The sequence below is a fragment of the Vicia villosa genome, linkage group LG6 (genome assembly GCF_029867415.1).
Source record: "Vicia villosa cultivar HV-30 ecotype Madison, WI linkage group LG6, Vvil1.0, whole genome shotgun sequence".
Lineage (NCBI taxonomy): Eukaryota > Viridiplantae > Streptophyta > Magnoliopsida > Fabales > Fabaceae > Vicia > Vicia villosa.
This window is the reverse complement of record NC_081185.1, coordinates 113753838-113768614: the sequence shown is the minus strand read 5'-3', so window position 1 is coordinate 113768614 and position 14777 is coordinate 113753838. Positions and strand designations below refer to the sequence as shown.

Genomic DNA, 14777 nt, shown 5'->3' with positions numbered 1-14777 from the left:
GGTGTTGTCGTCGACACATGCGAGGAAGGTAGTTGCTCGAATGACACGATGGATCACCTTCGCATGATAGCTACTGCTCGGATAGCCTCGTTGGGCTTGTTTGTCGAGTAGGTGTTCTTTGCGTCTTTCACCCAATAGGCTCAGACCGTGTAATGAGCCGAGTGTCGGTCCAGTCAAGAACAGTATCTAATTTTTTTTAGATTCTTATATTTAAAAAAAAAACTATTACAAGAATATGGAGATTTAAAGAAAAATAAATAAAATAATAGTAATGTTTAGAATTTTTTTTAAAAAGAATAATAAATTTGTTTAATCTTTTTACACAAGTTGATAAATATTTCACTAAGTAATGCTTGTTTTACTTTTTAAACTTTGTGTTAATAATACGATATTTTAATTTTTTTTACTAACAATACTTATTAAGAATTTAATTGGAACAGTGTAAAGCAGTTTTACATTATTAGGGAATCGTTGACCATTAAATATTTATTGAAATTTAACTTTTATTTTAATTATTTATAAAATAATATTTGTGAATGGTTGTTATGTACTAATTGTGTAAAATTTTACGCTGATAGTGCATAGTAATTAATCTCTATTTATTAATGTGTGTGTATGTGTGGTCTAGCGGTGAATCGCTTGGGTCTTGAGAGTGTGCTTCTCTCAAGGTCTCGGTACTTATATATCATCAACTTAAAAAAATTGACAATAAAAAACTGCATGATTCCTTTTTTTTCATTATATTTTTAGACATGTTAATAAATATATCCCTTAAGTAAATCATCAACTTAAAAAAATTGACAATAAAAAACTGCATGATTCCTTTTTTTCATTATATTTTTAGACAAGTTAATAAATATATCCCTTAAGTAATTTTTGTTGTATATTTAAAAAAAAAATCTTTCTAATACAGTATTTTAATTTTTTTATTGAATAATATCTTTTAATAAAAAAACAATAGTTAAAATATTTATATTTAAATTTAATTTCTCTTTTAATAAAAATCATGAATAGATAGTGATAATAAATAGTTGCAATTTATTCTTGCTTTTTATTTTTTCTTCATATTTTTTAACAATTACTAGCAGCATTTTTCAAGAGTTCTTATAGAATCATGTCTCGATCTCCGCCGTATTTCCCCGACGATCTCATTCTGCAAGTGTTATCCCTTCTTAATGTGAAATCTATTCTTCGATTCAAATGTGTTAACAAGTATTGGGGCACTCTCACCTCCGATCCCACCTTCGTGAATTTGCATCTCAAGAAATCAGCAAAACAAAATACCCACTTCTTACTCATCACCCAACATGTAACTGATATCCCTGGCGAGTTATCCGATGGAAGTGATGATAGATATGTGCGTGACTATGGTGTCATTCCCTACTCCGTAAGCACTTTACTCGACAATCCATCTTTCACCCTTTCTGTCGATGAGAAATACCTGGTGCAATCCAAAGGATGCTCTAATATTGTTGGTTCCTGCAACGGATTGATCTGTTTGGTTGGTAGATCCATCACCCGTGAGTATTTTGAGTACTCGTTCCGATTATGGAACCCAGCCACCAGGATGACATCTCCTAAATTTGGGTCCTTATGCTTATTTCATAATACTTCTGTCTTCCCTTCCTCCTATGACGGCAATTACAATTTCCTCTTTGGTTATGATAATTCAACCGACACTTATAAGGTCGTGGCCTCGCGTTACAGTGGACGTGAACAGGGAAGCGATGTCAGAATTCTAAGTATGGGTGATAATGTTTGGAGAGATATTGAAAGTTTCCCGGTTGTTCCTTTGCATTTTGGAGCTGATTCAGAACTCTCTGATGATAATTGTGGCGTGTATTTCAAGAACAGTATTAACTTGCTGGCTATTAAAAATAAACTATGGTTCTATCGTACGGATATTAAGAATATTACAGTTAAGCAATTTGTTATTGTTTCCCTTGATTTGGGAACGGAGACATATCATCTATACCTACCGCCTAGTGGCTTTGATGAAGTGCCGCCTACTGAACCAAATGTTGGTGTGTTGGGGGACTGTCTTTCTTTTTCTTATTGTTATAACGAAACCCATCTTATTATATGGCAGATGAAGATATTTGGGGTTCAAGATTCTTGGTTTCAATTTCTTAAAATTAGTTATCACAATCTCCAAATTGACTATAACTATAGTGATAATGGATATAAGTATGTTTTTGATATTGTTCCATTGTTTCTATCTGAAAACGGCGATACAGTGATACTTCATTGCAGTCAGGAGGTATCCCAAGATATCATCTATAATTGGAGAAATAGCCGAGTAGAGCGAACAAACATTACTGCAAGAAAAAGAATTACTGATGAGAGAACTAGGGATAATGCCTTGTGTGCGGCTGAGAACTATTTTGAAAGCTTAGTTTCAGTTTTTTGAAGGTAAGTTCCTCTTCCATTGTTTATGTGTTAGAATTCATGTTAATTTGTAGATATTGTTTTCATAATTACCAATTGTGTGAATACTCTCTTTTTATGATTGGTTAGATTGATTTTATTTTCTAGATGATTACAGAACAGTATTATCAGTAGTAACAACAGATATGATAAAGATTCCCGCATTGAATTATTTGAATAGGAATAGTTTTATGGAATGTATTGCAACTGGTAGATCTTTCATTTTGTCATGCTATAATTACAGAATGGCTTTTCCTTAACACTTGTTATTCAATGTGTATTCATTCTTTTACATCCATTTGTTATTAACATATAAAATGTTATTTTCATGTGTCGATTGCAGAATTAGGATAACCACCAAAAGCTAATATAGTATGGGAATTAAGAGTTTAGCGGAACGGAAGCCAAGGCATTGTCAGATGAGGAAGAATTCAGAGGAACATGGTTTGAATTAGTTAGGATTTTAGAATGAAATTTGTCTAGGTAATTTCATCTTTGTTTGCATATCCAAACATTTCTTTTATTTCTTTCATCTTGGTACTGCATTGCAATGTTTATTACTTATTTGTTTCAGTTTAAACCTTGGTGAGATAAACGCATAATGTTAATTATTGTGTATTCCTAATTCACTTATGTAACATTAGTTATGTACTAAAGTGTTAAAGTCACCGTGTTCCTTTGGCTCAAGTAAATTGTTAGGATTAGCAATAGGCCTGCTATTGTTTGAAGAAAGTCCTTAATACTAGTAGGCGTGCGAGAGAATGTATAATTATAACTGGTCAGAACTAACTGGTTTTGGATGGCTCTAAACGGACTACCTACACGGAGGGTCTGAGTAAAGCATTGTAAAGCGCAGTCGGTGAGACATCGGGACATTAGCAATTGGGAACATGGTAGGAACTTGCTTATTAAGTCTGAGATTAGATAGTATGAGATGTTTGTGGAGTATTTAAGTGGCTAGTATACTTAGGCTTTTGTACTACAGTTACTATTGATTTTTCAAGAACCAAGTTTAGAAAGTGCGAGTGAGTGATTCCTTTAATGAATGAAATATGCATGAAGTACGAAAGACGTAAATTTAATAACTTTTGTGGCCCTAGTCATAGGAGGTTCAATTCATGATTATAGTTTAGTATGATCTTGTGCTTGAACTACATGAGGACTCTCGTATAGTTGGTATTTGCAATAGATTGTCTGTTTGTCTGGTTATTCTTTCACTAGTGAGTTTGAAGAGTACAGGCTCTGTTTATAGAGCCTGACCAAAACTCCAAAATTTAGGTATTTTGGTGATTTTCGCAGCTCTCAATGACAAAATCAATTTTAAGTTTGGTTTGAACAATTTTACCGACACTTATAAGACGGTTGCCTCCGGTTGCAATCCACATCAATAGTGAAACAATGGAAGAATTCTCTGTTAGAGTGGTATTGTTTGGATGGATAAAAAAAGACTTAAAACTCCAATGGATTAATGTAAAATCTGATGCAATTGCTGTGATAATACGCATCAGCTTCAAATGCATAAATCACAATAGCTCCAAATCCAGGTTTGCAACATCAGTTTTGGAATGCCACTGTCACTCATATCATAAGGCAGCTTCTTTTCTGTTTTATTAGGGAAATTAGATGGAGAATTAACTTGCAATCCGAAGGTCCAAGGAGTTATTAGGTTCAATGAGGAATAAAGAATCTACTTATTGTTATATTTTGGCCTTTTGTATTTACCTTTCATTTCTTCTTCTACAAATTATTTGGTTCTATTATTTTCAAGCCTCAGAAAATGTCTGTGTTTAGTCACATTATTAAAATTATTAGCACCCAATCAAAACTACTGTGTACCAAAAATTTATCCAAAAAATCTATTTTTTAAAGTAAAAAGTTTAAGGACTGATTTGTTTTATCTTTTAAAGTAATTTTTTTTTATTATTAAAAATGAATTTTATAGAATTGTTTTTCAAAATATTACAATTTTTTATATTTGTTTTTTCTAAATTAAAAGATTAAATTTGACATCCTAAAACATAAACATATATTCAATAAGATCAAAACATAATCGAAATTCTAATTTTTTCAAAAAATTGTATCCTGAAAAATAATTTTATGAAAAACTATTTGAAATAACTTCAAAATTAAATAATTGTAAGAAAAATAATAAAATATGTAAAATAATATTTTAAAAGAATTATTCAAGATAAATTTTCATTTGAAACTTTTATAAAAAAATATTTATAATTTTCAAAAAAATTACATTATAAAAATCATTTTACACTGATCAAGTAATGACGAACATGCATCCTAGTAAATCAGACTGAAATTTTTTAATTAATTAATATAACCATTTATATTCAAGTGTAAACACTTGAAAGCCTTAAAACAAAGAGAAATGATATTCCTACACCTACCTTCAATATACTGTCCACATACGTGAGCAGTTTTTTTTTTTTATAAAAAAATTGATAGATTTTTCAATGTTTTTTTATAAATTATTTTGGTTAATGAAATATTAGAACTTGGTTAACACAGTTTAGAGTTTGGTTAACATATATTCTGACATAAAAAAAGTATTTTTAAGTTATAAAGTAAAGTTAGTTAATTGAGTATTATAAATTGGTTAATATAATTCATAGTTTGATTATCGAGTGTTCTGATATGAAATATTAATTCTTACGTAGTAAACCAACTTTAGTTAATATTATGTAATAAATTGGCTAATATAGTTCATAACTTGGTTAATGGGTTCTCAAATATAAAGTTGATCAATGAAGTGTAAAAGTTGGTTAATACATTTATAATTAAAGATGTAAATGAATATACATGGGGACGGATAGTATGATATCTGTGTCCGCCCCGTTAAATAAATATGATATCCATATCCGCTTCATATCCGTATATCCGTGGATAACACTATTTTTCTAAAGTTATATTTTGAAATAATATTTTCAGTTTCTTTTAAAGATACAAGACGTTATTATTACATAACATTCATACAAATCTATCTTATTTTAACAACAAAACTTTATCAAATTAATTTCACCAAATCTAATAATATTTAAGTAATTTTTATAATTTATTAATAGATATAGATATTTGTGGACACGGTAACATTATTTTATCCGTGAATATCTATTAAAATATCTATTTATTTTATCCGTGGACATGGTGGAAGAGTACTATTTAAATATCCATTTATTTTATCCGTGAATATCTATTAAACTACCTGTCCTGCCGTGACCGATGACGGATTTTATCCGCCGATATCCGCGGATATGAATATTTTTGTCATCCCTATTTATAATTTAGTGTCAGAACAAGGTTAATAATATGTATTTTACTCCTTCCGTTTTTTATTATAACTCGTTTTGGACTCTTTACACAGATTAAGAAAAATAATAATTGTTGCATGAAAATAAGAAATTATAAAGGTTTTTACAAAAGTGATTAATAAGTTTTAAGTAAAATAAATGTGTGATTAATATATGTGTGATTATTTAGTGTAAGAAATATGTCCAAATAAACAAATAGTTTGAATTTTTTTTATTCAATACTACAGCCTCTTAAAACAACGTGCTTGCTGAGTTCAATAGCATCTCTGCGTCGTATAACTCCATTGTCGATGTTTTTCTCTAACGATCTCCTGAGCGAGATTTTCTCCGCTCTTCCAGTGAAATCAATTCTACGATTCAGGTGCGTTAACAAGTCTTGTAACACTTTCATTTCCAATCCCACCTTTGTCAAATTGCATCTTAAGAAATCATCTTCGCGAAATGATTTCTTCACACTAATCACACATCACGTTAAAAATATCGTCAAAGAGTCTGACTACGACATTAAAATTGAATCTGAGATTGATTTCAGTCTCCTTCCATACTCTATACGCCGTTTAATCGATAATCCCTCCTTCATCCTTTCCGATGATCCTTACTATCATTTGGACAATAAAGGATGTTCTCTTATTATTGGTTCTTGCAATGGATTGGTTCTTTTTATCTGCTCATTCTTACTCCAATAAGGATGCAGAGTTCTGGTTTCGTTTGTGGAACCCAGCCACTAGAACAATCTCTCAAAAATTTGGTTCTCATTCTTGCCCTATGACATCTCCTTCTTTCTGCTATGCGTTTGGTTGTGACAAAACCGGCATTTATAAAGTGGTGGCTTTCTGTTACTTACATTATTCATCGACAACCGAAGTTAAAGTTCTCCAGCTGGGTGATGATGTTTGGAGAAACATTGAAAGTTTCCCAATTGTTCCTCATCATTTGAACACAGGTGAAAACTGCGTGTATTTCGGTGGCACTCTTAACTGGTTGGCTATTCACGGCAATACCCTTTCTTACAATTATAAGGATATTACCGTTGAGCAGTTTGTTATTGTTTCACTTGATTTGGGAACAGAGACATACAACCAGTACTTGCCGCCTGCGGGTTTTGATCAAGTTCCGCTTATGAATCCAATTGTTGGTGTTTTGGGGGACTGCCTTTCTTTTTCTTACTGTTACAGGGAAACGCATTTTGTTATATGGCAAATGAAGAAATTTGGAGTTGAAGATTCTTGGAATCAATTTCTTAAAATTAGTTACGTCAATCTTCAAGTAGAATATGACATTAACGACAATGTAAACAAATCTGGTTTTCAATTGGTGCCATTGCTTCTCTCTGAAGATGGTGATACACTGGTAATTAAGTGCACTCAAGAATATCAAGCAATCCTCTATAACTGGAGGCATAATAGAGTAGAGCGAACAAAAGTTATACCAGCGAGAACTATTACCGATAATCAAACTACTGATTCTGTATGGTGGGAAGATGCCAAGAAATATGTTGAAAGCTTAGTTCCAACTTCTTGAAAGTGAGTTCCTCCCATTATTTACTTGTTTGAATTTATGTTTGTTTTCATAATAATCGATTGTGTAAATATTCTTTTTAATGATTGTTTAGGTTAATTATATATTGAGCATGTGCCTTATATTGATAAATATTAGCCTTCTGGAATAACTATTTTCATATTATGTTTGCATTGTATATATATTATTCTCAAGAACTTGACAGTTTCATGTTTATTAGAATCCTTGAAAATGCTAAAACACTGTTTTCATTATTACCAAATGCTGATCTATAACATGCTTGCTTGACATGTGATCGATTTATACTATTCTTCTTAAACAAGATATCAATGTTGTAATTAATAGAATATCATCAATTTCCATTTATCGGGACTTCAATGTTCCACCTTTTCTTTGTTAAAATACAATTGGCGTGCTTCCTTGATTTTAGTTTAGGACCAAAACTGATGCAGAATAGAAGAAGGAAGCAGTCTGCAGTTTCATCTTGTTTCCTGATCTGGTTGAGGTCTTGTGGGATTTGATGTTTGGTTCTTTAAACAATTGATTATTGAGCCTTTGATAATTATGTTTTTTGGTCTATTTTTGCTTACACCAATTCAAGTACATTTGAACTAATTCTGTTGAAGCATTGATTGATGCATGTGTGTCACCTCGCCAACCCTGATAGCCTGCAATATAAACCATTCTTATTTCTGCCTTGTGTCTGTCATCTGCTAATTACCAATTGTGTGAATAATCTTTTTTATGATTTGTTAGATTGATTTTATTTTCCAGATGATTTCAAAACAGCATTATCATAAGTAGTAGCGGTTCTGATGAACATTGTCACGTTGAATTATTTGAATAAGAATAATTTTATGGAATGTATTGCAAATTGCAACCGGTAGGCCTTTAATCTTCTCATGTCATAACTGCAGAATGCCTTTTCCTTCATATTTGTTATTCGACTTTATAATTTTGTAAATGGAACTATAGGAGTGACATCTTATTCTTTGATTTAATGAAAATACTGAGAGTACTTTCAACGTGTATTCCTTCTCTTACATCCATTTGTGTCTGTGATTGCAGAGTTAGGATGACCACCAAGAGTTAATATAGTGTGGGAATTAAAAGCTTAGAAGAACAGCAGCTAAGGCAGTTTCGGAAGAGGAAGAATCCAGAGGAACGTGGTTTGAATTTTAATTAGATTTTAGAATGAAATCTGTCCAGGTGCTTAGGGACATGATTTTTCATGTACTTTGTTCTAAACTTTTTTTTTTTTTTTTAACTATCTTGATTTGGAGAGGGAAATACCTCATTGTTTGTTTGAAAGTTGATGCTATGTTTCCAACATTCTCTTGTCGGCTTTTCATCTTGTTTTGCATATTCAAAAACTTCTTTTAAACGCTGAGAGGCATATCATAATTACTGCATTGCAATGTTTATTTGTTTTATTTTTAGCCTCTTGGTGAGAAAAAAGCAAAATGTTTATTGAGTTGTACCTGTTGTAGAAGAAATTATACATTTTTAGTTATTAAGCATTAATTATTGTGTTTCATATATCCACAACACAGTTGACACTTTCATCTATACTTGTTATTATTTCTAGTTCATTTATGTACTAACAAGTGTTGAAGTCACCATGTCCTTTTCGCTCAAGTAAATCTGTGAATAATAGGCCTCCGATAGCGAGGACCAATGTTTGAAGAAAGCTCAATAGTACAAGTAGGGGTCTGGTTGTGGATGTAGTATTATAATTAGTATGATTTTCTGCTTGAACTACATGAGGACCTCTTGTTCACCCTTTCCATCGATCCTAACTATTCTTTGAACGACAAAGAAGGCTCTCGTATAGTTGGTATTTGCAAAGAATTGTTCTGTTTGTCTTGTTATTCTTTCACTAGTGAGTTTCAAGAGTACTGGCTCTGTTTAAAGTTTGGTTTTCAAAATTCAACTAGTAATAGACCCGTGCTACCGCACGGGTTATTTTCTAATGATGTTGTGTAGTTTCCGATTAAATTAACATAAGGAATACGACCTTCATGAAAAGATAAAACCTGCCAAATAGTATATTGATAGTATTGTTAAGGTCATGAAAATGAAGGAGTGTTAGCCTCAATATAACTTTCAAACCTTTTTAGTAGAATTCAAAATCTTATATCATTAGTATTGATAATGTCACTGAAATAAAGGATTGCTAATGTAACAACACAATATGTTGCTTTAAATAAGTAGTGAAATACAAAATGTGTTACAAAAGCTTATAAAAGGTAAGTTGAGCTGCAACATGACATTCCAAAATGAAGTGAATGAATTTAACCTGAAAGATAGGAAAAAAACAAAAAAAAAAAGTTATATTGTGAATGAATAATATTTCAAAGTGGTAAAATATGTTGATAATGGTATGGTACGACTCAATATTTAACTTCACACCTTTCAAATGTTATGGAACACTTCCTTGAATACAACATTGTTAATAGTCATGGCAAAGGAAACAATAATTGGAAATTGGCGTCTCACCAATTTAAATGGCCATGGAGATTGTGAGGGGGATAAAGACATTCTAGGAATATAAAAGATGTTACCAATATTTTTTCCAGAAATGATCTTTGCTTCAATGACATGGGCAGCAAGCCTGGTTACAGTTAGTCGTGTATCATTGCACAAGCCCTCTGACTGATCAAGGTTGCACATTAACATAATAGTGGCACCAACTTTCAACCTGATCGAATGGTTAGGCAATCCTGAGGTTTTAAGAGCGTTAAGGAACTCAGGTGTCACATGCTCATATGCATCAAAGTTAGTTACATCAGATTTATCAATGGAATCACTACTAAAGTATTCTCTCCCTTCTTCTACAACAATTGAAAAATACCAAGATTTAGTTAATAATGTTAAGAGATAAAAAGTTATATCATATTACAAAAGATCTTTACTATTAAGATGTATAAATTGAACTAAGTGGCATATGAATACCTGGAAGAAGGTTTGTGATATATTGGTTGATATCATCAACTACTTCGATTGTTGAAGCTAAGTGATCGGTCACCAATTTGTATGGTGTTTTCATCAATCTCTCGGCATAAATCTCGTCAATTCGGTAACACAATGGCCCGTCTTTTATAGTTTTCGTTCTTATTTTGAAAGTTTCGTTTAAGTTGTGTGTTTTGTTTTGATGCTAAGAACTCATGTTTTTAAGATGCTTTGATGCTTGTTTTTGGTAGTGATTGTGTTTCAGGTTTATGCGTTTAAGTCCATGAGAAGAATGCAGGGCTGAACAAAGATGAATCAAAGAAAAAATGAAGATTTGGTGCATACAGTGGCCTGACACGGGTACCAGTGTCACAGGACACAGCCAGTGTCAGGAAGCAGGAGAAGAAACAAAAGAATGGAGAAATCAGTGGCCTGACACGGGTACCCGTGTCACGTGACACTGCCCGTGTCAGGAAGCCTGGGGGAAAGCAAAGAAAACATGCAAAACAGTGGCCTGACACGGGTACCCGTATCACTTGACACTGCCCGTGTCAGGAAGCCTGGGAGGAAATTTTGAAAATAACATGGACAGAGGGCCAACACGGGTGCCCGTGTCACAGGACACGGCCCGTGTTGGCAGGCGCGAGCAATTTTGCCAGTTTTATATTTTTAAAGGCCTCAACTTCATTAAGGGTAGTTCGGACTTTTCGCATGTTTTTAACTTGAATCAACACTACTAAAACCTAATTGGGAAGAGGGAAGAGACACTTTTTGACGTACGAAAGAATTGCAGAAGAAAGAGGAGAGCTCTCAAGGGTTTTGGAGAACAGAGATCTTCAAGAGCAATTGCGATTGAAGATCAAAGCAATCCTATTTTCTTGTAATGTCTAATCTTCCTATTGTATTTTCTTTGAATATTATGAGCGGCTAAACCCCCCAATGCTAGGGGGGTGTCCCTGAATTGCTATTGTCATTGAACCTAATTTCCTTTATGTTAGAGAATATTTATGTGTGTCAAATTATTTGATTGTGCAAAGTGCTTATTGCTCTATCTATCTGACAAATAGATTTTTGATTTACGGTTAAGGTTTAGGTCGGACAAACCACCTTATCGCTGTTTGCAAAATTATATTACGATTGTTATTGCTTAGGAATGAGGATGCTTCGTAGTAACCATAATAATCTTGATAAATTATATTGCGCTTGATTACTTCTTGAATTGCTAAGGAATTAGGATACAAGAAAGTATCAAAAGGTTTTCCTCTGAGGAATTAGGGAAGATAACTCTTGAGATTCGGAAATAGTTCATGTACATTGATATTTTATAACTAAGGATTAAGGGTCATTGCAAGGCAATTCATACACTCACCCTAGCATATTCTCTCATATTGTTTTAAAGTCACATTTACGTCTCTTATTGATTTGTTGTCATTTATCATTATTTCTAGTCAAACAACAAAACCCCCATGGTCTTTTGTTCAATTGAATCATTAAAATAACTTATATTTCCTACGCAGTCCACGAGATCGATATTTGGGATAAATCCTATTATTACTACATCGGTAAAAATAGTACACTTGCTATTTTCCGATCAAGTTTTTGGCGCCGTTGCCGGGGACTGCCAGAAATATAAGTTCAATTTGTAATTCAATTGAAATTTTGTTACTCTGCAACCAAAATTTTTCTTTCTATATTTTGATTTATTGCTATTAATAATTGTCTAATCTGTGGATGCGAGGTAAGACCTCAGCTGAACTTCTTTTTGACGCAGAACCAGAAAGATCATTGCGTACCAGACTCCGTGAAGCCAAGCAAGAAAGACCGGAAACATCAAAAGCAACACTGACAGTTTCTGAATCTGAAGAAGAGGAAGTAATTTCGGTTCATTCAGAACATTCAGACACCGAGTCTGAAACCATGGCTGCAGATCCACCTCCAGTGGAGAGACTTCTGGGTGATTATGGAGGAACAAATGCTCCAACTGGACGGTTGACAATAGTAAATCAACCAGTCAATGTTGCTCATTTTCAGTTGCACCCTTCAACGATCCAGCAACTCGAAAAGAGGCCTTTTTCAGGAAAAATCAATGAAGATGCAAATAAGCATTTACAGAGATTTCTCACGATGACCACGTCGTTAAAAATTGAAGGACACTCCGAGGAAGCGAAAAAGTTGGTAATGTTTCCCTTTACCCTTTCAGAAGATGCTGAAGAGTGGTTCTACTCTTTACCTGCTGGGAGCATTACAACTTGGCAACAAATGGAGACGACATTTCTCAACGAGTATTTTCCTGCTTCTGTGTATATCCGTAAGAGGTATGACATAGTAAATTTTAAACAGAAGGAAGGAGAATCACTTGGAGATGCGTACAAGAGGTTTAAGCGATTATTAGTTGCATGTCCTACTCACAATATGGATGCAACTGAACAGATGCAGAACTTTGTGAATGGCCTCAAGGTGAAGACTAAGCAACTCATTGACACAGCTGCCGGTGGCTCATCTAATTTTACAACAGCCACTGGTATCAAGAAGATCATTGAAGCCATTGCTGCGAATGAGCATTTGGAATTATATGATCGTAGTGTAAGCCAGCCGGAAGGGATGATTGATTTAAAGTTGGCTAATCAAGTTGTGAAAATGGAAGACCAAATTGCAGCTGAAGTCGAGAGAAGACTCAAGAAGATGACTGTTGAGACTCAAACTATGGCTCAAGTTCAACCGGCTCAGACGGTCAGTTGTGAGATTTGTAATGGTCCTCACCAAACTGTGTATTGTTTTGCAACTCCTCAAAAAATTGAAGAAATCAAGTTCTTGAAGCAGAACAATCCTTATTCTAACACCTATAATCCGGGATGGAAGAATCATCCAAACTTCTCATGGAAAGATCAACAACAAGTTCCTCAAAAGGCAGAATGGGAAGTAGCTATTGAGAGATTGGCCGGACAATGTTCCCAGTTTCAAGAAGAGACAAGAAACAACCATAGGAACACAACAGCTTCAATCAAAAATCTGGAAGTTCAAGTGGGTCAGATAGCACAACATCTCACTCTACAGGCACAAGGTACTCTTCCAAGCTCAACTGTGGCAAATCCAAAAAACCAAGAAAAAATTAATGTTGTTACAACAAGAAGTCAGAAAGCGCCAGAGCCTGAAGAAGAGGAGGGGATAGATGACAACTTAGTTATAGAGGTAGATCTAGAAATTAGAGAAAATCCAAAAGAGCCTGAAGTAGTGATATCACCGGTTAAGCCACTAGAAGAGAAAAATAAGAAAGAAACTAAACCGGTGGTCAAATTACCATTCCCCTCTAGAGTGGCCAAGAAGGATTCGAAAGAGAAGGATTTTGAGAAGTTTGCTGCAATGTTCAAGAAGTTAGAGATTAACTTACTTTTCTTTGAAGCACTTGAGAATATGCCTTTATACAAGAAATTTATGAAAGAGGTAATTTCTAAGAAAAGACAAGTGGGAGATGAAACAAAAATTGTGACTGAAAAGTGTGGTAGAGTCTCGCCAGCAAGGAAGATCCCCATTAAGAAGAAAGACCCTGGAGTGGTTGCAATACCGTGCACCATAAATGACAGAGTGTTCAAAAAGGTGCTAATTGATTCTGGTTCTAGTGTGAGTTTGATGCCATTGTCCATCTTCAAAAAGGTGGAGATTGGAAAAATAAGCGAGAGTGAAACAAAGTTGCAATTTGCTGATCACACTATTAAGAATTCATATGGGATAGCCGAAGATGTAATGGTAGAGATTGACAAGTTTGTTTACCCAGTTGATTTCCACATCATGGACATTCCTGAGGATGAAGAGACTCCAATCCTTCTTGGGCGACCCTTTTTGCTTACTAGTCGCTGCAATTTGGATATTGAAAAAGGGGAACTCGTAGTTAAATCATTTGATGAGGAGGTAACACTGAAGGTGTTAGAAGTCAAAAAAGAAGCTGTTGGTGGGAATAATCAATCTAAAGTTGGTATGATCAGAAGTGAGGGAGCCAGCAAAAGTCCACACCATCCCGAAAAAGTTTCAAGTATCATCTCTAAGGTGGCCTCAACTCATACACCTATAAAAATTCCTGCGGTAATTCAAGAAATCAAGAAGAAGAAAACAGTGGAAAGTAAAGGTGAGAAGATGAAAGTGGGTAGTAACTTGAAGAGAAAAGTGGTCCATACTTCTCGGCTTCATAAGTTTGTGGTTGCGGAAGTGACAAGCAACCAAGTTTGGAGGAGGAAGTACCCTCCTTAATAAAGGGTATTGGACCGTCGAGCCATGCGACGTTAAACGAAGCGCTTCGTGGGAGGCAACCCACGGTTTTAATAATGCAGTTTACTTTTTGTTTTGTTTTCAGAAAAAAAGGTGGGTCTCTCCGGTGAAAGCTAGGAAGAGGCAGCTGGAGTCGCAGTACCCTCTGTGAGTTCACCCTCACTATCTTGAATTTAAACATTGAGGTCAATGTTTGGTTCAAGTGTGGGGGGGTTTTATTGCATTCAGTTTTTATTTTCAGTTTATTTGCTAAGTTTTTCGTTCTGTTTTAATTAGTTTGCTTGAAGGAACATTGTGTTG

General features: G+C 34.0%; 1 protein-coding gene and 1 pseudogene across 1 annotated transcript; both read left to right on the top strand.

Annotated features, from left to right (window-relative positions):
* Nucleotides 1–1064: 1064 nt before the first annotated feature.
* Nucleotides 1065–3575, top strand: LOC131612127 (F-box/kelch-repeat protein At3g23880-like). The gene is made up of 2 exons (XM_058883947.1): nt 1065–2412; nt 2771–3575. The coding sequence occupies exon 1, from the start codon at nt 1115–1117 to the stop codon at nt 2408–2410; it is 1296 nt and encodes a 431-aa protein (XP_058739930.1). The 5' UTR covers nt 1065–1114; the 3' UTR covers nt 2411–2412; nt 2771–3575.
* Nucleotides 3576–5983: 2408 nt separating this feature from the next.
* Nucleotides 5984–8794, top strand: LOC131612126 (F-box/kelch-repeat protein At3g23880-like; annotated as a pseudogene).
* The last annotated feature ends 5983 nt before the right edge of the window (nt 8795–14777 follow it).